This window comes from Lutra lutra, chromosome 18 (genome assembly GCF_902655055.1).
Source record: "Lutra lutra chromosome 18, mLutLut1.2, whole genome shotgun sequence".
Classification (NCBI taxonomy): Eukaryota; Metazoa; Chordata; class Mammalia; order Carnivora; family Mustelidae; genus Lutra; species Lutra lutra.
The window spans coordinates 8,723,662-8,747,579 of record NC_062295.1 but is presented as its reverse complement, the minus strand read 5'-3'; the positions used below and the strand labels follow the sequence as shown (position 1 = coordinate 8,747,579).

The following is a 23,918-nucleotide window of genomic DNA, read 5'->3' as shown; positions in this document are numbered from 1 at the left end:
GCAAGTTCAAGAGCCAAGGGAGAGAAAGACCCAGGCTACCCCTCCCTCCTACACCAAACAGAAAAAACCTCAGAACACTTTTTTCCTTGATGACGAAGTTCAACATAGAGCTGGGGGTAGGGAAGACGTGTGGGCATTTTCACAAACCACCCACAGATGAGGGGAAAACACTGTATTTGCAGCAAGAGTCACACTGCCATCCCTGAATGCTACAAAGGGCTATGGGACTTTTTTCTCCCCATACAGCAAGGTGATTCCCTAAAAGCCACTTGATGCAGAATCCCTCCCACATGCCCAGGACCAGGCTCAGGGCTTTACATGGTCACCACAAAGATCCGATCCAGCCCAGCAGGTCTCGTTCTCCCCATTTTGCCGAGAAGTTAAAAAAAAAAAAATTCAGAGAGGCTGATTAACTTTGCAGAGGTCACACAGACCGTTAGTCCCAGAGCTGGGATTGCAAGTCAGGTGCTAGGTCAAAGCGTGTGTCAATGTCATGCATAATGGGGCCCAATAATGAAGATTGGGTGGTGAGGGCCTAAAGTACGGGAGCCAACTACAGAACGGCCACCCCCCCACTCCCCCAAATCCCCAGCCCCTGCAGAAATGCAGGCCCAGCACCGGGGGAGCCTCCAGCTATGCGAGGGAAGCTGGAAGACATCCGAAGGCTGCATCCTGACTGCAATGGTGGCCACGCGACCAGCTAGTTTTTCATGCCGGACGGCGGGCTGCAACCTAGGGGCCTGTAGTTCGTGATCCCAGCCTTAGGTCCTTTCCAAACAAGCCTCTGAGTCCTCCCCAGCCACCCTGCAAAGCGGGCGCTGCTCCCCCTACTGTGGGCTGCCAGCCTGTGAGCTCTGCACTGTCCCACCTTCGCTGCCCCCCATGGTTAAAGACAGAATGGGATCGACAACCAAACCTGCAGGCACACGGGGTTAAAGCGGTGCAGCTCGGTGGCTGGGAGCCTGGCTACTGACCCGCAGCCCAGCATCACCTGGAGCTCGTCAGACACAGGCATCTTGGGCCCCAGGCCCGTGCCCTGACTCAGATCTCTGTGGTGGACTCAATACGCTCCGCATGCTAAGGAGCTCCGCTCATGGGGTGCCTGGGTGGCTCAGTCAGTAAAGCCTCTGCCTTTGGCTCAGATTGTGATCCCAGGGTCCTGGGATCGAGCCCTGCATGGGGCTCCCTGCTTAGTGGGGAACCTGCTTCTCCCTCTCCTCCCCGCTTACATTCAAGCTCGTGCTCTCTCTCTCTCAAATAAATAAAATCTTTACCCAAAAAAGGGGGGGCACTCGTATTTCAGAGGCCTCGCATTTGAAGGGGACTTAGATCCACGCTACCCCTGCCACTTCCTAGCCGGTGACCCTGGAAAAGCCACTCACCCACCCCACTCTCCAGTCCCCTTATCTAAAAACAGGAGTAACAGTACCTTCTCCTTGGTCTGCTATGAGAGTTAAAGAAGACGGAGCACTAAGGACAGCGAGGGGCACAAAAGCAAGCACACCGTGATGGCAGCTGCCACCATTCCTTGTAGTGCCACCGGCGGAGGCTCCCAATTTCCACCACGGACCCTCCAGCCCCCAGGACTGAGCACGCTTGCTCTCAGGGGGGACAGGAAACAGACCGTTACTTGGTCCCAAGGAGGTACCCAACCTAAACCAAAATACAGCTCAAAAGGCTGACATCACTAAACATACCCCGAGGAGCCTTCCAGGAGCCTGGCGTGGTGAGAGGGGCCAACAGGGCCCACCGCTGGGTCGTCCTCAGAGCCAGCCCTCAGGAAAGCCACTGCCTTCGGGAAAGCACGCTGGGTGTTCCTGGCTTTACAGACAGGCCCTGCAGTCTGTCGTCTTAGCACGGTTTTCAGTACCTCCTGATTCTGACAGAGGCAAACTGCCCCTGAGGCAAATCATGGGGCTCTAAGAGAGGAGGCAGTGGATCTGGGTTGGGGGGTCCTGAGAATCTTAACTGACTTAACTGTTTAAAAATGACACTACACGTATCACAACTCTTACATGTACAGCTGGATATGTGCGGGAACGTACAGAGAGGTGAACCTTAAATCCAAGTACCTGGGTACTTTTATGTATATAAATACAGTCTGTGTATATATACACACATAAATAAATATATATATGTATGTGTATATATAGGTATATACACACACACACATTTACACACTACAAATCTTAGGTGTCCAGCTTGATGAACTTCTGCAAACATATACACCACGTAAGGACCATCCAGATCAGAGAGAACAAGTGTCTAGCTCCGCAGAAGCCCCCTGATCGGCCAGCCAATCCCCTCCCCCTGCCCACAAGCCCTGGTTTGACTCGGATCACACAGACGCGTGTCGCCGGTTCTACAGCTTCGTAATCACGGACCATCACAGACAAGCTTCTCATGTCTGGCCGCTCTCACCAGTCACATCTGAGAGGTACCCGCATTGCCTCACGCAGCGGGGCACTAATTCACTCCTTTCCTCCATTTGGCTACGAAGTGTTCTATTGTTTGCACAGTCCACAACCTACCCGCCTAGACTCCTAGCTTGTAACAAGCAGCCCAAGTGATGCTGAGGCCTAGAGCCCTTCTTCCCTGTTCTGTCCTTCTGGCTGTGGCTGGGGATGAATGAGCTGGCAGGAGGACGGACTACGGTGATGTCACGGGGAGCCCCACTGTGACCGGTTGGTGGCTTCCGAGCCACCAGAGACACAGATGCTGCTGCTGGCAGCTTCAAACTACAACCACGAGCCTCCGGGCTGCACTCGAGTTGGAAAAGCCGCACACTCCCATCATTCCCCGGCGGGGACTTTTCCAGGACCTCCACACGATGACTCTGTGGGTGGTGAGGGCCACCGTGGGGGCAGCCGAGGTGCCTCTATTATTGGGCTGGGATTTTTCGCCTACCCCCTCCCTGGGTGGCCGACTTTCTGTGGTATCCTTTTCTCAATCCAGGAGTCTCTAAGTAATCTCAGTCCCTTGGGCCCTCTGTGACTTAGGTCACCAAAATCGACAGGCGACAGGTGCACTCGTGAAATGGCTGCTGGTAATAATGAAAACCCGGAAACCACCTTGAGGCCCGTGGGCAGGTTGAAGAACGCAGGGCTCAGCAAGACACAGCCGGGGAGCCCCACTAGGTGGGGGCACGGGAACGGGCTGCACGAAAATCTAAGATACAGCAGCAAGTCGGGAAAACGGAAAACAAATGGCAAAAAGCTCTGTGTCCACTGAACCGTGAGGGAGACACTCGGTGGAACTTTTGTTTTCTATATTCTTATACCGTTTGATTTTTTTGTTGTTTTAGAATGAGGACGTTTTCTTCCTATGACTGGAAGATAAAAATAAAAGCCAAAGTCATGTGTCCTCCTCACCCGCCCCAGATCGAAGTTCTGTAAAAGGCGGTGATGTGTGCCGCTTCCGCAGGGTTTAGGAAAGTGCTCTGGTGAGTCCTCCCTAAAGACAGCGGTGTGTGCCTGCGTTTCTTACAGCACAGCCCCCTTTTCCAGTCCTAATTCAAGAAGAGCCATGTGATCCAGAAACTCCAGCATTTCCTACCGTCCCAACTACCGAGGCTAGCTGGGCTGAGGCAGGGTTACCCGAGAACAGACATTTGGGGGAACGCTGGATTTCACGATAAAAGCAGCTCGAGGGGCGCCTGGGTGGCTCAGTGGGTTAAAGCCTCGGCCTTCAGCTCGGGTCATGATCCCAGGGTCCTGGGATCAAGTCCACATCGGGCTCTCTGCTCAGCGGGGAGCCTGCCTCCTCCTCTCTCTCTGCCTGCCTCTGCCTACTTGTGATCTCTCACTGTCAAATAAATAAATATTAAAAAAAAAAAAAAAAAAAAGCAGCTCAAGTGGACGCCTCCACCCACCAGACCCCAGGCTCCGTTCTGCACAGCCACTGTCACGCCGAACCCTCACACCACCACGTTCCCCAGATACAAAGATCATCTCCACTTCACAGAAGCAGAAGCTGCAGCTGAGAGCTGAGAGTCCACCCCTGGAGCACATGCAAGGCCGATGTGGCAGAGCAGGGCCTGGGACCTGGTGGGTCGGAGTCCAGGGCCTGCACCCCTGAGCTGGGTCTTCCCCGCTCGGAGTTTTCAGAAACCGCACACAATTCATATCCAGGGTAACAAAACTTGTTAACAAGGGAAACCACTTAGGGAGAGTGAGTCAACGTGTCAACTCGCGTTTGTCGGGAAGTGTGAGCAGACTCCTGGGACGGCAGCGCCACCTAGTGGCCGCTCCCGGAGCCGCCGTGCACAGCCCTTCCCTGCCTCTCCCTGCTTCCTCCTGAGGGGGAATGCGGCCATCTCTACCCCTACCTCCATCTCTACCTCCTTCAACCCCTCAGAAACTTTTTCTAAACCTAGGGACCTAGAGCCTGCCTTTGACACAGACATTCAGGCACTTGTCTTCTTTTCCCTGCTCCCGGCAGGCAGGGCCTGGGACCTGCGTAGTCGTCTTGGAATAATAAAGCTGAGGTCAAGCGGCGAGGAAAAGGAGCTAACCAGGTTTCTTGCCCCTGGCTCTGCTGCCATCGGGGGCTAGATAATCCTTTACTGTGGGGGGCTGTCCTGTGCGTTGTTTGATGTTCAGCAGCACCCCTGGGCTCTACACACCAGATGCCAACAGCACCCCCCACCCCCCACCACAACCGAGAATGTCCACAGGCACTGACCAATGCCCTCCGGGGGCACAACGGCGCCCAGCTGTGGACCACTGAACTACCTCAGCTGGGCTGAAGGCCCATCTGGATTCTGGCCTGGCTAGAGCGGTCCCCACAGACTATGGAATGGAACTCCCTGGGCACTAAGTGGACAGCACCTGCCTCACAGGGCGGCTGTTTCAGATAAAGAGCTCAGGCTTGGTGAGGGCAGAGAAGTCGCTCAGGAGCCGCATCCTTGCCCACCCAGGCAGGTGAGCTGCCAAAGCCCACCCCTTGCACGCCCCTGGGCTATTCTTCCTTGCCCTGCTTCTTCTAGAGCTTACTCCATTGGCTAATGATTCAGCGACCCCAGCAAATTACAAAGAAAAATGCGAACTGCCCAGAATCCCAGAGCAGAGGGGAGTCCCCGCAGCCCGTCACGGTCTGGCAGCAGGCAGGCATAAACAGTGTTATGGACCAAACTGCACGATATAACCATTCACGCTGGGAAGCCCTGCTGCTGTGAGTGTATTTAGAGAGCGGCCTTAAGGAGGTAATTAAGGTTAAACAAGGTCCTAGGATGGGCCCCTGATCAAAGACTCCTATCCTTCTAAGAAGAGGAAAAGACACCAGAACTTTCTCCCCATGCACACACACAAAAAGATAGGCCACACCAGAAACAAGGCGGCCGACAGTCATCTACAGACCAGGAAAGAAAGGCCTCACCAGACACCGCCCCTGATGGCACCTAGATCTTGGACTTCAAACCTCAGGAACTCTGACAAAGTCAGTTTCCGTGGTCTAGGCGCCCAGTCTAGGACATTTTGTTACAGGAGCCCAAGCACACAGATACAGACAGGAAGCACAGACATGCAAAAGGCAACATCCACGCCAGGCCCCACGCTGCCAGAGCTCAGCGCGGGGAGGGCAAGGGCCAAGCATTGTCCTTACACAGGGAGGTCTCGTGACTGATATTCTCGAAGAGGATGTTCAGGGTCTGCAGCAGCTGAACGCACACATAGCGGCCTGACTTCTGCCGCAGGATGTTCAGGAAGAAAACAAACATGTTCTTCTCCAGGAAGAAGCTGGGGAGAGAACAGGAAGGCATCAGTGATCTGCTTTCACATGTGCAAATACACATCATCTGCTGACCACATGAGCAGCACAGGGGCGCGGACCGCCCCTGACCCCCAGAGGCATCTGCAAGGCCCCAGCTTCCCTACAATGAGCGCGCAGCACTGATCCGTGGAAGCAGAAAGGGGAAGATCTCTACGTGCTAAATGATGACGCAGTTACCTACTTGAGCTGAGAAACCCGCCAGGCCGCTTTTCCCATCCAATATTCTTTTTTCTTAGTTTTTCTTACGAGGTCTCTTTCCTTTACTTTCCTATCTTTGCATGTTAAACAGCACCACCTAGAATTACCTACAAAGACTCAAGACAATGCTAATAAGAGTTTCCAAATCTGGGGGGAAAGAACTGGAAGGGATTGAAGGGGCTGGGGGACTATCCAGCCCCCAGGTCAGCTTCTGCCTCTCTTGTTCTAGACAGGACATCTGTCCACAAGCAGCCTGGGGACATGGACTTTTGGGGGTACGTGCTGGCTCTTTCAGTCTTGCAATGGAGACAGAACCCCTGATGCCTTTCTTAAAAGGCAGAAAATGGTGTTTTCTAGTTATGTGTTCTCAGTGTGCCAGCTAAGACCAGGTAACTGCTCATCTCGGTGACTCGGAACAGGTCCCTGCAGTGATGAGTGTCTGTCACTTGGTTCCGGGACAGGGGGGTCTCTCTCCCCTCGGCTGTCAGCTCCACGGTGGCAGGATCATGGGCCTGGCTCTCGCTCAGTGCTGCATAACTTCTGTTTGAATTCATGAAAAGGTAATCGAATAAGCAAACCAGAAAAACACGAACGCAAACCTTTTCCAATTCTGATTCTGGGAGCCTGCCTGCCTACCTACAAAAGCCATGCACGCTGACCCTCAGAACATGGCTATCATTTGACCTATTTTGTCTTCCTTTGCTCCAGGCTGAAGAAATCAGTGACTCGCGAGCACACCCCAGCAAGCTCACTGCGGCACCATGGCCAACCTGGGAACTTGTTAAAATGTCTGTATCGAGATCTGGCCCACACGGGCAGATTCTGCAGGTCTAGTGCGAAATCCAGGAGCCTGGATTTTTTAAAAACTCCCTAGAGGAGAGAGGGGTTCCTTGGAAAAATGGCTAATTCTAGATCTGGGGCACGGAAAACACAAGAGGAGCGTGCTGCATCTTAGAGTGCAGGAAAGTAAGGAAGTGCTCAAAAAAACCAGAAGGATGGGGTGTGGCAAGGGACACAGGACCCAAACCCCAAGTGCCCAGAGACGGACCTGGAACAACACCAAAAATAGCACAGTACGGGATCACAAAGTCTACCACAGTATTGTGTTGTAATTTAGTATTAGTAACACAATGTTTAATAACAGTACTGGATCCACAGTCTACTTCAGTCCAAAGCATAGAACAAACATCCACAAGCCCATATTAATACAAGTAAATGACTAGAAAAACAAATAGGGAGAGGAGACAAGTCTTCCATGCAGAAGAATTTCAAATAATGTATGTAGATACTCACCACCCCCTTCTAGAAGGTAAAGCTAAATTCCCCCACCCCCAGGTGGGCTAAACTGAGTGACTCTCTTTCAAAGAACAGTGCAGGGAAAGGGGAGAGGAGTAGCTTTAAGGCAGAAAAACTTGGCCGGACACCACCTTAAGCAAGAGATTGGATTAACCTCACCAGAGAGCAGGGGGATATCTTGACTGTTGATACTGTGGGATGAGAAGCGCACTGCCTCTCTGTGTGGTCTTCTCCCCCACGACCCCCCTGGCTAATCCTGAGAAAGGCATCACAGAAACCCAGACGGGGGCAGGGGGCTTTCTACAGGACCCTTGACCAGGACTTCTCAAAACCATCAAGGTCAGGAAAACAAGACTGAAAATTTGTCACAGCTGGCAGAGGCCAGGCAGATGTGACAACTAAATGCACTGTGGGAGCTGGGTTGTGTTCTGAGAGCAGCAAGGGGATCTGCATGGGAAAACTGGCAAAATCCAAATAGAGTCTGGAGTTTACTTAGCACGAACACATCAGGGCTGGCTTCTCTGCTTCCACAAATGCACCCCAGTCAGATAAAACATTGACAGTGGCGGAAGACAGGGAGAAGGGTGTTTGAAAACTTTCTGTACCATCCTTGTGACCTTCCTATAAACCTAAAATTATTCTAAAATAAAGAAATGGATAAAAAATAAATTCTCAGGGCACCTGGGTGGATCAGAGGGTTAAGCCTCTGCCTTCGGCTCAGGTCATGATCTCAGGGTCCTGGGATCCAGCCCCGCATGGGGCTCTCTGCTCAGCGGGGAGCCTGCTTCCCCCTCCCCCTCTGCCTGCCTATTTGCCTACTTGTGATCTCTCTCTCTGTCAAATAAATAAATAAAATCTTAAAAAAAAAAAAGAAAAGAAAAGAAAAGAAAAAGAAATTCTCCTGGGGACCCTATCAGGGAGCCATTTAGGAATTGCTGGGCTCAGCAATTTTTCTGAGACAACAGATGGGCTCAGAAAGTCCACACTAGTCAAAGGGGACACGGTTTCTAATCTTTAACCCAAAGGTCATTCACGTTTCCAAAACACACACCAACCAACCAATCAATGCCCTGTGCATCCGCAAAGGAAGCCAGTGGCATTTGCAGACATCACCTCCCTCCTTACTCATGTTTTCCTTTGGGGAAAAGGCCAGTGTCACAGGTTTGCTTTTCCCAAAAATAGCTTTATCTTAGATAACCCTACTGATGAAAACAGAGAGCTAGCTGGAAAATCAGAATATCTAATAAGAAGCCAGGCAGGAGACAGAACACCCTTATTTGTTTTAAACGGGTTTTTTAAGTGACCTCAATACTGAGAGTTGAGATTGTTTTATATAAAAATAAAATCTGTGTTTGGTGGCTGTCATAACCCAGATCCCTCTGTATTCAGACATGGAGACAGGTATGCTGGGGCAGCAGTCCACAGCTTCCAGCCTTGGCTTTTGAACTGTCCCATAATGCAGATTTCTTTATAAATCATCATGGGCTAAGAATTCTTGACTGCCTACTCTGTACCGGGCACTGGGCAGGAACTTTCTCTCTGAAGATGCAGAGGGGCACCTGGGGGGCTCAGTCGGTTGAGCATTTGACTCTTGATTTCGGCTCAGGTCACCATCTCAGGATGGTGAGACCCAGCCCTGCGTTCCGACTTCACCCTGGGCGTAGAGCCTGCTTAAGATTCTCTCTCTGCCCCTCCCCCCTTTAAAAAAATGAGGACGGATGCCTGGGTGGCTCAGTGGGTTAAGCCTCTGCCTTCGGCTCAAGGTCATGGTCTCAGGGTCCTGGGATCGAGCCCTGGATCAGGCTCTCCGCTCAGCGGGGAGCCTGCTTTCCCCTCTCTCTCTCTCTGCCTGCCTCTCTGCCTACTTGTAATCTCTGTCTATCAAATAAATAAATAAAATCTTTAAAAAAAAAAAAATTAGGAGACCAAGGCTGGCCTACGACTGCTCATCGAGGAAGTACACGAATGAGGAGAAGCCCCTTCGCGGCTTACCAGTGTGCAACCCTGAGCAGAAATGGTGATACTCAGGACACGAGGGCCCCCACCCCGGGGGCAGTGGGGAGATTTAGATTATCTCATGAACAGCTCAGCACTGGGCCCAGCAAGTAAACACAATAAAGATGGGCTCTTCGTGTCTCTCCAGGGCAAGGTCCCTCCAGTTCACTTAGAAGCTAACTTTTCTCCTTCCCTTGGGAAGACTGTCGGACACTATTGAGAAAATTATCCATCATGTTTTCAGATTTTGGGACACTCATTTCCCTGAGGTTCCCACTGTCTGCTTACGTTTCTCCAGTGTTTCAAGGACATTTTCTATACAGATATAGATAGAAATCTGCACAAGACCCAAACGGGCGTCAAATCCTGACGTCATCGGCAATGACTCATGGCATACATTTGGGAAAATATTCAAAGGAAGCAGAGGCAAAAAATGAGAAACATGGGAAACCCTTACTCAAATACAGAGCTGTCATTTTGATCTCCCCAGATCAGGATCTCAGTGATGGAACGGATGGTCTCCACTAGTAGGTTCCGGTTCTGTTCTGTGACTGTGGTGTTTTTGGTCAAGACATGATACAGATACCTGAAAAAAAAGCAAAGAAAATTAAGGATTACCGACTGAAATACACGCCAGGCTCAATGACTACTAGTGACATTTTGGGGATAATCTGGCTGTGCTTTTTCGGATGTGGTTAGCCCAACTCTCACCCAGAGGAGAAACAACTCGCCACCCAAAAAAAAACAAACAAACAAACAAAAAAAATGGCAGACAACGTTGGGAAATGTTAACCGGACACACGCTGACCCAAACAGATGTGAGAGAATCATCGAGCTCTTGGAGACGGCCATCCTCAAGCGTCAGTGTGCGAGACAATCACCTAGACGGTTGGATAAAGTGGGCTACTGGAGCCCACCCGGAGACACAGAACCATCAGGACTCTCTAATGCTGGAGCAGCCACTGGAGACACATGGCCCAGGCTGAGCATCACGTATAAAACCCTCAGCCAGGCTGATGGGGAGGTTTAGAGAGACAGAGGCTCAGATTAGGGAGAGGAGATGATCGCAAAGCCGGTTGTTGGGGCAAAGATCACGTACAATCAAGACGATCCTTGGGGGGTGCCTGGGGGGCTCAGTCGGTTAAGCCTCCAACTCCTGATTTTCGCTCACGTCATGATCTCAGGGCTGTGGGATTGAACCCCATGTTGGGCTCCATGCTTAGTTCGGAGTCTGGCCCTCTCCCTCTGCTCCTCCCCTGCTTGCGTGCGCGCTCTCCCTCTCCCAAATCCTAAAATTAAAAAAAGAAGCAGCAGCAGCAGCAGCAGCAGCAGCAGCAGCAGCAGCAGCAGCAGTAGCAGCAGCACCACAACCACCACCAGGTGGGGCAGTCAGTTAAGCATCTCAGTCTGGGTTTCAGTGGAGGTCATGATCTCCCCGCTCTGTGCTCAGCAAGGAGTCTGCTTAAGACTCTAACCCTTCCTCTGTCCTACCCCCCACCACACATGCCAACAGTGTCTCTCTCTAAGTAAGTAAGTCTTTAAAAAAAAAAAAAAATCATAGGGCATCTGGGGTGGCTCAGTCGTTAAGTGTCTGTCTTCAGCTCAGGGCATGATCCCAGGGTCCTGGGATCAAGCCCTGCATCTGGCTCCCTGCTCAGCGGGAGGCCTGCTTCTCCCTCTCCAGCTCCCCCTGCTTGTGTTCCCTCTCTTGCTGTGTCTCTCTGTCACAAATAAAATCTTAAAAAAAAAAAAAGAAAAGAAAAAGACAACCCTTGGAATGCCATCAGAACTCACAGCTCAAACAGAGTGGGTTACCTGCAGTTCAAGGCACTGACCTCCCCTGCTGGGTACCCACTATGAGGTGGGTCTGGGAGGCTACAGCAGGGAGCCTCCCCCACCCAAATGCTCCTGGGAGGCCTCTGCTGCTCCAGACCTGTGCCTGCTGCTGGGGTAGAGGCAGGTGGACCCAGCCCCACCCTCCAGGCTCTACCAGTGTCAGGGCAACCGGAAGAATCATTGAGGCCCATCCTGGGTGGTGTGGGGACTAGAGTCTGGCCAGATGCCCCGGGAGTACCAACCGCACAGCTTTAAGAGCGTCCTTATAAAATGGCCTTCGCCTCTTTTCTATGGCGAAGTCCTGTTCCACTGTGTCTATACACCATTCACCTAGCGATGGGCACCTGGGCTCTTTTCCATAATCGGCCTGTTGTTGATAATGCTGCCCTAAATCTCGGGATGCATGTATCCCTTCCAAGGAGACTAGAGGATGTGGACACCCCGGCTCCCAAAGGCGCTACTGCCCCTCCCTCAGGGTCGTCCCTTTTTTTTTTTTTTTAAGATTTTATGTTTAAGTCATCTCTACCAACATGGGGTTCGAACACACAACCCTGAGATCAAGAATCTCACCGACTGTGCCAGCCAGGCGCCCCCTCCCTTCAATATTTTTGTATCTGATGTGGATGAAGCTAGAGAGTATAACACTAAGCGAACTAGGTCAGTCAGAGAAAGACAAACACCATAGGAATTCACTCCTAGATGGAATTTAAAAAACAAAACAAACCGGGGAAAAAAAGAGAGGCAAACCAAGAAACACACACTTGACTTTAGAAAACACACTGCTGGTTACCAGAAGGGAGGTGGTCGGCGGTGGAGGGGGAGAGGTGACACAGGGGATGAACACGATCGCTAAATTCTACACCTGAAACTAATTACACTGTTAACCAACTGGAATTTAAAGAAAAACTTGAAGAAACAATTAAAAATAATAAAATAAGAAGACAGCATCTCCAGGGCCCACAGACTGACTTCAGCTGTCGTGGTTTGGGAGGAAAAGGGGGACACCAAGAGGCACTGACTCGAGAGGAGTTGCCTTCTGACTTGTTTGATGGCTACCTTCACTTTGGAGGTGGGGCTGATGAGAGCAAGGCAGGGGACTAGATAGGATCCTACCATCGAAAATCTCTAAAAATGGGTAGGGTATAAAGAAGCAGAACCTTGCAGATGGCACAGTAAGGCCTAATCTGCTTTGGGGGGGGGGGGGTTTAAAATTGTTTTAAAATTGTTGCTCTTTGTTACATTTTAAAGACAGAACAATGAGTCACTTAATGATTGAATCAAAGATTCATGCACCTTTCAACACAGTAACTGGAACAGCTCTCCAAATACAGAAATCTCCCGGACCTGTGTCCAAATCCACCAGCAGGGCTGCACGCGGGCATGGAGGCCGGCTCCCCGTGTAAAGGTGCCTCCACGGCACCGAGGCACCCTGGATGAATTACAGGAGGACCCACTGGTAAATCTCTACCTCCACCTCCCCTCCCATGCATTTTCCCCAAGAAGTTCAAAGAGCGGAGTTTTCCCCGAATTGTGCTCCAAGGATCCCCTGCATTAGAATCCCCCTTCCAGTTGCAGATTCTAACTCCCCACCCCAGACGCACCCACCGAAGCTGACGCCTGGGCGCAGGGCCCCAAGTCTGCATTCTGAACCAGCTCCCACTAAGGTTTCAGCATCGCTGCATTCACTCACCCCATGGCCGTCAGTGGCACTCGGCATGTCACCCACAGTGTGCCCCCTACCCTGCTGGACAGGCATCGTTGGCAGCTCGGGGGTGAGGGTAGGGGGAGGGCAGATCCTGCCCGCTCCAGCATTTCCTTCTGGGGAAATGATGGCATCTACAGCACCCCACTAACATATTCCTGGCCCACTGGGAGAGGCTGTGGCTTTTATGGCTCCGAAGACACCCCCGGCTCCCCAAAAGAGGGATAGGAGGGCTTAAAAGACTTTAGGACCAGGGGCGCCTGGGTGGCTCAGTGGGTTAAGCCTCTGCCTTCGGCTCAGGTCATGATCTCAGGGTAATGGGATGGAGTCCCACATGGGGCTCTCTGCTCAGCAGGGAAGCTGCTTCCTCCTCTCTCTCTGCCTGCCTCTCTGCCTACTTGTGATTTCTGTCTGTCAAATAAATAATCTTTAAAAAAAAAAAAAAAAAGTCTTTAGGACCAGCCCCGACTTCTAACTCCTGGCATCTCTTGGAGATGGATGCCTGTGTTGAGAAGTGGGGCAGGTGTGCTGAACTAAGGATATGCAGGTGAATGAAGAGGCACCAGCCACCCACACGGGGGCAGGAGGTAGCTCCCTTCGTACGGGCGCTCCCACCTCAGAGAACACGGAGAAGTGAAACCCACGGGGTCGTTTTGATCAAACGTGTAGTTTCAATACACCCATGCAAAGGAAGGAGAGTCAGAAGATTTATTCCTTACAAATCTCAGAAGCTGGGGGCCAGGGGTCCTGCGATGAGCCAGAGGATGGGCAGTTCTCCAGCCCTGGTCACGGGAGCAGGAGACAGACAGCAGGGTAGCAAGCACCTGTTACTGTGAAGTCTGTTTCACCTTGCAATTTTGACTTAGCATACGTCTAGAACTGACTTTTCTGTGTATGGTGCAAGACACTGGCCAAAATTCACTTTCTCCATATGGAAATCTGCTTGATTTGGCATCATTTAAATGAGAAGGTCCTGAATTCTCCAATGCACTCCAATGTCGCCTCTGTCATTTCTTGATGACTGCATGTGTGGAAACTGCACGTGTGAATGCTCTAGTTCCAATGATCATGTACCTTTCTCCTGATCTCAACACTGATTATTGCAGATTTATGAGAAATCCTGCTGTGTGATAATGGAAGTCCTCCAACTTTTCCCCCTCTGTTTTTTCATTATTATATTGGCTATTCCTGGCCCTTTACAGTTCCATATGAATGTTAAAATCACCTTCTCAACTTCCACAAAAATACGTGCTAAGATTTCTTTTAAGATTGCCCTAAATCTCTAGCTAAATATAGTGAGAACTGACATCTTTACAATAAGGTAACATGACATTTACATTTCTTTCAGTGTTGGCTGGATAGGGTCTGGCACATCTTTCACTAGATTTATTTGTAGGTAACTGATGGTTTTTTGTTTTTTGTTTTTTTGATGCTGTTGTAAATCGTAGAATCCGAAATACTCATTTTCTAAATGTTTGCTGTTGGTAGATGCAAATACCCACCACATCTCAACCTCCAAATTTCTTTTTTTTTTTTTAAGATTTTATTTATTTAACAGAGAGAGAGGTCACAAGTAGGCAGAGAAGCAGGCAGAGGTGGAGTGGGAAGCAGGCTCCCTGCTGAGCGGAGAGCCCGATGCGGGGCTCGATGCCAGGACCCTGAGATCATGACCTGAGCTGAAGGCAGAGGCTTAACCCTCTGAGCCACCCAGGTGCCCCTCAACCTCCAAATTTCTATGATGATTGTTCGTGCCCTCTGCCCATCTTTTCAGGCCCACAATGCCCTAGCACACTGTTTAAGGTAATGTTTTAGAAAGAAAGAAGAGGTACTCAATACATGTTTGCTTCAATGTACTGGGGGAAAGGGGGGGAGTTAAACAGATTAAGGTTTAATATTTTAATGTATCCATTTCCAGAGCTTTGGAAGATCAAGTAATTCAACTACCTAGAGATATTAATATAGTTTAATAACTTTCTGATTTTGAGGGTGACACTCATTTGAGGAAGGTTGGCTGCTTCAACAACAAAACAGAAATGTCAATTATGCCACTGCCCAGAGATGAGCACTGATGGAATGTGATGTATTTCCTTGGGTCTTGTCCTTTGCGGTGGGTATTCACGCTGTTGAGATTTTGCTGTAGGTCCATTTCGCCGCCCATCTTTCCCACCCCAAGTTCCGTGTTCATGTTCCATGTTCCAGTAATAAAAGCGCTTCTGTTACTGACAACCATTTGCAAGCATCTGTAATTGCTACACAGTTGACAGGACAAGCACAAGGTAACTCTTGTGCTGGACGTGAGGATTCCTCCTTGTTTAGAAGATCAACAACATTACCGTGGCCCCCTTGGTGTGCAAGGCTGTGTCCCTATGTCAGATAAGTTTCCAAGGGCAGAAGGCCAGAGTTTTCTCTTACAAGGATCACCGGTACAATGAAAACATTTTTCTCTCAAACTCTGTGTGTACACATTTTTATCACCCTCAAAACCGTTGCAGCTAGGCCCTCTTGTGCTAGGCCCTCTTCTGAGTGCTCTAGATGTATTCACTCAGTAAACCCTTAAAATAACCCCAGGGAGCTGAGGTTCTGGGAGGCTAGGATCTGCCCGGAGTCCCGATGCAGAGGACCCAGGCAGTCGGACTCCACACCCCTTGCTTATAACCAAGTTAGGATAGGAAATGCAAACAGCCAAGTAAACACTATTATTAGCCAAACATTTACATGAAGTTATGAATGAATGCCTAGCATGCGAGGAAGCCAAGCAGATAAACAACGAACCAAAAAGGCATGAAAATACACATCCGATCTTAAAGTCAGTCCTTATAACTGACCCTTACTCTATTTCTTCAGAAAACAGGCAACATCATCTTATCTCCAGCACAAGCTCTGAAGAATGTAGGGTTTCAGTATCAGACCCCAGCACACGCGCCAACTCTTCCTTGAGCGATAAGCCAAAGAGTCTGAAATGCCTGGAGAGAAAACCATAGCCTGTTGCCAGTGGACAACCAACAGACCAGCGGCTTCTCGCCAAGGACGATGGACTGTAAATAAATTCTGCCCCCACAGACCCTGCTCTCTCAAGAGTCCCTTATTTCACAGGTTAAACCATTACAGTCAATAATCATTATGTCCACTTCTGAGACAGACACACGAAGTTCATACAAGTTTTATGACCCTGCATCATAATATGCGTCTTAGGGTGCTCCGACCGGAAGATCCTGAAACTCAGCTGCAAGCTAAAGTGTGCGGAAGGGTGAGTGGAGTGGCAGAGGCCTAAAGAAACTAAAGGTCCACTCCCCCCAAAAGCACACATCCCAAATTAACAATGTCGGGGGGACAGAGGGACACGGAGATTTTGTGTGTTCAGTCTGAGCATCCACTCCATGCCTTGGGAACCACACGTGGTCAGTGCCCGGCCCTCTGGCCAGCAGGACAAGGAGAAGCTCCACATGGGGCGCAAGGAGACCAGAGGATTGGGGACAGGTGTGACAGGCAGTGCTTCTGATGAATCACCCCAGAAAGATGTCAAACTGGGCCAGCCAGTGAGACCGGGTCTGTGATTTGGGATGATGACAACCACACAGGGGTGTAGGCACTCTACACAAAGTCACAGCTTCAGTGTGGACGCTGGGACCAAACTGGCCTGAGCAGGCTGTCGTTAAGAAAAGCCTGGCCAGAACTTGCCCCTTTCGTTCATCCTGTGACAAATAGTTACTGAAACACACATATGGTGTGCCAGGCCCTGTGCCAGCATCTGACAATTCCCAGGTGAACCAGCCACCCAGCTCTCTGTCCTTAGGAAGCTTATGCTCAAATTGGCAGAGACAACATATGCTCAAGTAAGACCACTTCTGATAGCAAGAGGACAAGCCTGAGAAACCCTGGGCAGCTTCCTGGGGCTCTAACTCACGGTTGGGATAAAGCTAGAAAAGCCCAGAGCATCTAACAGCTGGTCTACCTCTGGTGACAGGAAGACTGTATGTGACAATGGGTTAACTGAGTGGGAGCGTGGGAACAAGAAGAAGTGACATGAGAGACGACAGCAGAGCTTCCCGCTGGCTGAAGTGACCAGGGCAATTTTTATGGAAGAACTGGTACTTCCGTGATACAGTGGGCATTTGGGTGGGCAGCAAGAGGAGGGCAGCTCAAGTGGAGAGAGAAATGATGCAGGGAGACGGGCGTGTGAGGTATGTGTCACAGAGAGCGAGACAGGAGGCCCATCCTGGTGAACCCCAGGATTAGGGAGGGCGGCCGCCCTCACTTCCCAGAAGGTGGCAGCAGTCCAACTGGATGTCCACCTCCTGCCGGGCCCTCCCCCAACCCACCCTCCGAACTTCGGCTGGACCACAGCACTCCAGTTAAAACAAAACAAAACAAAACAAAACAAAACAAAACAAAACAAAAAACACCTTCAACGGCCGCCCACTGTTTCCAGCCTGATGTCCAAACTCCTTAATGTGATTTAAGGAGAGGTGTCTGTGACGTCTCCTGCCTCACCAATCTGCTCTGGGGTCTACACTTTCCCTTCCCTCCACATGCACCCCCTCGCTGAACAACCTGAGCCTCTCTCTCTCCTTCAGGCCTCTCACAGTTTCCTCTGCCTACAGAATCCTCCCTTTCAACCACCCCCCGACAGTCTGGCACACCTCTCATCCTTTAGACCTCCCTTTAAATGGGTGTCTGCCTGACAAGGGTGCTCCTGACTCCCTAGCCTGCATTAGAGGGTCCTCACCTGTCCTCTAAAACCAGGTGGATGACAGCAGAGTCTAGAGTACTCAGAAGGCCTGGAAGAACTTGGACTTGACATAATGGGTGCCTTGGACTCATTATAAGTGATATGGTAAACATGATATCCCCCAAAAATCCATCTGGCAACACTGTACCCTTAAAAATAATCAGTGCTATCTTAGGCAAAAGTTGACTAAAGTGTGAACAGGTGAGCATCTGCCTGCTAGACACACATTCCCCTTCTCTTCGGGTAAGAAACCCAGATTTTCCCAGAGGAAACCACCTCTTTCTCTCATTCTCTGTCCACTAGCTTGGGAGGAGCTGATGCCACCCTGGTTCCAGGCAAGGGTCATTGAGAGCCCGCCATGCCCCTGGCCACAGTGACTAGCTCAGGGTCGGGCAAGAGATCCCAGGTTGGTCCAACTGTACTCACTTCTGGACAATATTTAGAAAGGAAGCTCCCTTTTCCCCCACGGATTGCTAGACTGATTCGATATAAGTCTGGAGCCTGCTGAGAATGACACCAACACAGAAGAAAGCGGAGACAAGAACTTGAAAGAGACAGGTGCTGACAGCTCTGTCTGAACACCTGGACTTGGCCATGGCTTAGCTAAGAGAGACTGCTTAGGGACAGGAGCCAATCATTCCATTTGGGGCAGAAAGCAATTCCAGCCAGGTTTCAGTCACTTGCAACCAAGAATCTTGACCCACACACAAAGGTGATTCTACCGGTCTGCGGACTAGCAGTTCCTGCTAAAGGTGATCTTTCAGAAGCAATCACACAACTCCATCAGTAAAGGTTCTGCTTGTTGGTGGGCGTTTGTTAGTCAATGTCACAGCCTTGCCACTAGTCTGGGCAATAAACCACCGCTGACATGTAGCCAAGAACCTCTCACCATCTCAGTCTGTCTCCACTGAATCCCTGAACTCGATTCAGCACACAAGGACCACAGGCACGTAGTTTCCCATTATTTAGCAAAAGTACAACCCTGTCTAACAGAAAGGTTCCTTTCCAGTTTGAAAGCTGAGAATGTTAGGAAGAATAATGTCGTTCGAAAGCAATTCCCGCTCTCTGTATTATCTTCTCCATTTTTCTTTAAATCTCAAACTGTTCTTAAAAATAAGGTCTATTTTTAAAACGGGGAGGGTTCTTAGATGCTTTGCATGTCAAAAAAAAAACACCTTTTTTTTTTCAACTCTAAATTCGTTATCTCATTCTTTCCTCTCTACCCACAGTGCCCTAGGTCAAGCCAAGAATCTATTAGGGTGACCAGGACTTTCCCAGTTTTAGCACTGAAAGTCCCATGTCCTGGGAAATCCTGTCCCAGGCACCCCGTGATGGTTGGTCACCCTTCATGTCAGATGAAGCCCAAGCTACATTCTACCTCCAGCCTTACCTCAATACTCCACAAACCCCAGGGGCCCCTCCCACTTCCTGCAGCCCCACATGATGGCTCTGCGCTCAAAGCCTCTGCTCTGGCATTGCCTCCCCCAGAAGGCTTCCAAGGGTTCCTACAGAATCCTGAACCTACAGCGATCCCAGCACTTGTAACGCTGTACAGTCACTGGCTTTATGGCTGTCTCCCGCACCAGCCTGTGAACTCCCTCAGGGAATGAGCTGTTCTGTACCCAAGACCCAAGATGCTAACCGTCAGAGCCAAATGAAGGACATCACAAGCGCTGGGGTGAGCACTAGGTGTTTATGGCATATTTTCTAAGTCATTTTGGGATCTTCTAAGCCCCACAGCCATCTGCAAATTGCTAGGTTCCTTAGACTGTAATGTGGATTAAAGCTGATCCGCCTGATCCAGGACAGGCAGCTCCAACACAGGCAGCTCGGGTTTCCAAAAGCACCCAATGGTCTTTTAACCTAAACAATGAGCCCGGGCAGTTCCCAGATACTTCAAAGGACTCTAAGGACCTTTACCATTCCCTGGCTGGCTGGTGGGTAAAGATGTCCCATCGGGCAGAGAGACTCAACCAAGTTGAAAGTCTTCCCAAACTGACTTAGGAGGCAGTTTCTTTCAGAAAGACAGTGCAGTGGGTACGAGCACTGAAGTCAGACCCTGGCTTTGACCGTTTCAGTTGTTGTCACCTTGTGGCAAGTGACTTAACCTCTTTGAACCTTAGTTTCCACTCCTATAAAATGGAAAACAATAACTGTTCCCATAACTCACAGACTTGTGAGGACTAAAGGAAATAACACACAGGAAGTCCTCAGTAAGTACCTGGCACCAAAAAATGCATTCAATAATGATTAAAGTACTTTACAAGGGCTGGAGGCAGGCAGAGACAGGTGAAAGCCTGCAGGTGCCTGGACGTTAGCAGGAGGCCCAGCCTCCTTTAAACAACCATCCTCCCCTTCTCAGCCATATCCACCCACTCTCTAAATTCCTGAAATCCTTCTGCCTCTCCCTTTCCAGTCTGGCTGCCCTCCCATTTAAGATTCCTGACCTCCCGAAACACCCCCATCCTGTCCTCTGCCTTCTCCTCCCTGTGTCCTCTTTCATCACCCCTCCAATACCATTCCTTACTACATACTGATCCCTCCTAACCCTCCAACTCTTTGAGACCCACAGACATTTATGAAGCACCTGCTCCGTGCTAGAAAAGACATAGCTGAGAGGCACAACACCATGACCCCTTGCCAAATGAGAAACCCCATTTAATTTCCCTCCCACCAATCCTTTCCCTGGGCCCCAGTCTTCCTTCTACTGCTCCTGCTCAACACGCCCATTCTTTTTCCTTCCCATTAGTAATCTTGGGAGCTCCCTTTGGAAACCAGCCTATTTCTTACCACCAAAGGAATGCCTGCTCCCCATCCGACTATCCCCCCCCCACACACACACACACACTAGATTTTCCTCCCTCCAGTCATTTCCTCCACAAAAGTCTCTTTTCCACGCCCCCCCCCAAAAATCCTAGGTTTGTCAGCATGCTCTGCATCTGTTCCCAATTCACTCACTTTTTCCCCCACTCTTTTGGTACCCACTGAGCTCCTACTGTACGCAGGCCCAGTGCTAGATGCTGGAAATGCAGCTGTGAGTGGAAAAAGCAGTTTCTGCTCTCCTGGAAGTACCAGTTTAGAAGCACACAGAAAAGGAGTGAAAACAAACAGTCTAAATGCAGATAGTGGAGATATGCATTGAATGAAATCCAGAAAAAGATCAGGCGGAAAGGAATTGAAGTGGGGAAGCACTTTAGGTATGGTGGTCTGGAAAGGCCTTACCTAGCTGATAAACACTGCTTCCACCATTAGCCACCTACTGTGTTAAGAGACCTGGATCTATCTCTTTCCATGCATGACATTATTGAGTTTCTGCACTGTGTACATCAACCCCATTTGCAGATGGGGAAACAGAGGCTCAAGGAGTAATTTGTCCAAGGTCACACAGCCATGAAGCGGTAGAACAAGGATCTGAATGCAGGTCTGACTGCAAGGCCGTTCTGTGCACTCCCGCTTCCCAGGACCACGTTGGCCACCTGCCCTCCCCCAAAACTCTATTTCTGATAGCCCCCTCCTTAAACTCTCCCAGGGAAAAAAAACATTTTTTTAAACGACTGCCCTTTATTGAGCACTAGCACATGCTTCCAGTTTTATGTGCATTCCCTTACCCAACCCTCAAAACAATCATGGGGAGTAGATGCTGTCACTATATCCACTTTACAACTGAGGAAACTGAGGTCTAAATTCACACACCTAGATTCGAACCCCGACCTGACCTCTGACCCCAAAGCTGCCCAGCCAAAGAAGTACCACCCCCGGGAGCTTGGTGCCCACCGCTGCCCTGGCAACAACGAAGTGTGCATCCGTAAGCTGAAATCTATCCCCTTACTTTACAAATGGGAATACTGAGACTCTGAGAAGCTAAGCCACTTGCCCAAGGTCACACAGCGAGGAGCGACGGTGTCAGGGTTCGAACCCAGGCACACTGACTCCAGAGCCCTCGCTCTTAATCATCGTACTGCCTCTCCCGGACGTCTCTCTCCGCCCTCTACCTCGCTCTGACACCTCGCAGAGCCCCCGGCCCGGAGCTATTCGCCCCCATCCCCAAGTCCAGCCCCGCGGCCTGCCCCCCCTCAGCCCCCAACACACTCACTTGAGGTGGTCCAAGGAGTGGATGTTGCGAGAAGACTTGCCATGGCCCCCGCCCACCCAGCTCCGCGAGCGGCCAAACATGTCGGCGGCCCCGACCTGTTGCCCGCCTCACGGTCTCATGCCCGAGCGGCCGAGCGGCCGGGCGCCCGCAGTGGCAGCACAAGCGGAGGAGGCAGCGGCGGAGGTGGTAGAGGGACCGCCAACCACCTTCCTCCCCGGCCCACAGCTCCGCACTGACATTCAGCCGGAACCGGCCGTTCGACCGCCGCGCTTTACGGCCGCCGCCACGAGGAACTCTGGGAAGTGCAGTTCGCCCGCGAGGCCCCCGCCGACGGGACTCGGCAAACGAACTACAAGACCCGGCGTGCATTGCGCAATTGCGGGCCTGCGGCCTCGGAGAAGAGGCGGAGCGAGAGGAGGAGGAGAGCCCGCAGTGTCCCGGACGGTGGGCGGGGATGGGAAACCTATGCGCGCACCCCTGGGAAGGGAATCGGTGAGGCTGGGTGCTTAAAAGTAACCGCAGTGTTCACAATCTTTAGGTTGTATGGCAAGAATCAGAATAGCTATTGCATGGCTTTTACTATGTGCCACCGTCCTGAGCGCTTTACATAGACTGATATTTAAGGCTAACAACCAGCCTATGGGGTGGGTACTATCATCCTCACGCTACCCACGGGGAAACTGAATCACAGAGGAGCTGACTTACCGAAGGTCATGCAGCTAGTAAGTGCGTGGTTCAGACCCTGGCACCATCATTTTATGCCCCCGTAAACTAATCTGTACCAAATCGGTAATGGTCTTGACGGTCTTTACAGCTTTTCTTTTTCCACTTCAACTTAAAAAATAGATTTTGAAAGGTCTTCGGGCAACAGTGTACCGAAACTGAACATCCTGTGCTTTCAGAGGATTTCTCTAGTCTTCACCCAAAATCCAAGCAATTCCCAAAACTACCACATTGAGAAGAATCAGAATTAGAAGAAAAGAAACACCCAACTCCCCACATGAGCCAGGAAGATGTATCTACATGTCTGTCCTGCAGGAGGAGTGAGAAGCTCCCTGGAGGCAAGACTGCCCTGTTCACCATTCATTCGTTCCTTTCTGCACCGCAGAGTTATCTAAGGACTACTGTGTCTCATTAGCTGTGCTCAGAGTTGGGCTAAGGGCCCATGTTTTCCCCACTGCCTAGCACAAAGTTTGGCACATCATATGTGAATGACTGACAGAATGAAGGTTTGTTTCGCCTTAGGCAGTTGGAGAATTAATGGTTTGCTCTAATTGATCTAAAGGGGCAAGCAGACAGTAATGGAGAAAAAAGGGCAGGTCTGATCTCCAAACACACACAGACCTAGCCTCTGCCTTCCGGGGCCCTCCCTTTTCTCTGGGCCCAGATTTCCTCATCTGTAAAAAGGCCTAGCACGCTACACAGCCACATCTAGCTGCAATTAAGCGATGTGTGTAAAACATCCGGCTCAGTGTGACCCGAGATGTAAAGGTCTGTCCTGGCGCCTGGCTGGCTCAGTCAGCAGAGCATGCAACACTTGATGTTGGAGTTGTGAGTTTAAGCCCTGCTTTGGGTGCAGAGATTACTCAAAAAATCAAATCCTTGAAAAATAAGGAAGGTCTGTGGAACTGCTCTGGAAGGCGCTTTGGGCAAGATCAGTCTCCTGAAGGATATACAGGAGTTGCTCATGAAAAGGGGAATCAGCGAGTGCGAGACTCATTTTTCTATGTAATTCTTGGCTGTTTCAATGTTTAACCACGTCCTCTTTCAAACATGGTTTACAAAGCAAAAACAGGAAGCAACCCCACTGCCGCAGGTCTGACTTGCCTGGGAATCTCTTTATTCGGGTGTCCCTGAACCCTGTTATGCACCTCCTCGCGATGCACCTGTTAAGGACCTTCTGGCAGCCAGAATTTGGAGAGCCGAAGGAGGCACTGATTAATCTTTCCCGCCATGGAAAATTGCCACTTTGGAAAGTCCTAGGTTTTCAGCGGTAAATTCACCGCTCCCCTACCCCGCCTCCTTTTGACAGGTAAACTGAGTTCCAAAGAGGCGTGACGCCATGCCCAAGTTCAGGGAAGGCTGCTGAGGAGGCTTGGGGCGGGGTGCGGGGGGGGGGTTCCCTTCTGCTACCTTAACCTTCAGGATCTGTCTAGTTTTGAGCTGTGTTCTGTGTGGTTCCCCTCCCGCTACTCCATGGGGGGGGATGCGCAGAGCCAATTGGATTTGAGACCTGGGCGGAGCCCGGAACCCGGGAAGCAGCTCAAAGGCCAGCGCCCCCGAGGGGCGGAACGAAGCGG

The 23,918-nt window shown here is 50.6% G+C and overlaps 1 protein-coding gene across 9 annotated transcripts in view; it reads right to left on the bottom strand.

The window, feature by feature from the left end:
- CLEC16A (C-type lectin domain containing 16A) overlaps nt 1–21,907 on the bottom strand; it is a 204,945-nt gene extending 183,038 nt beyond the window's left edge. For 6 of the 9 annotated variants that reach the window (XR_007124297.1, XM_047712896.1, XM_047712899.1 and 3 more), the window contains exons 1-3: nt 21,619–21,906; nt 9,716–9,844; nt 5,602–5,735 (exon numbers count right to left, since the gene is read on the bottom strand). Coding sequence is in view for 7 of the 9 variants with exons in the window: in XM_047712896.1 (XP_047568852.1) it covers nt 5,602–5,735; nt 9,716–9,844; nt 21,619–21,698 (343 nt within the window). In the remaining 2 variants the exon portion in view is untranslated. Of the gene's footprint in view, nt 1–5,601; nt 5,736–9,715; nt 9,845–21,618 lie in introns of all 9 variants that reach the window. The other 3 variants (XR_007124298.1, XM_047712900.1, XM_047712902.1) reach the window with 1 other exon arrangement.
- Nucleotides 21,908–23,918: the final 2,011 nt, after the last annotated feature.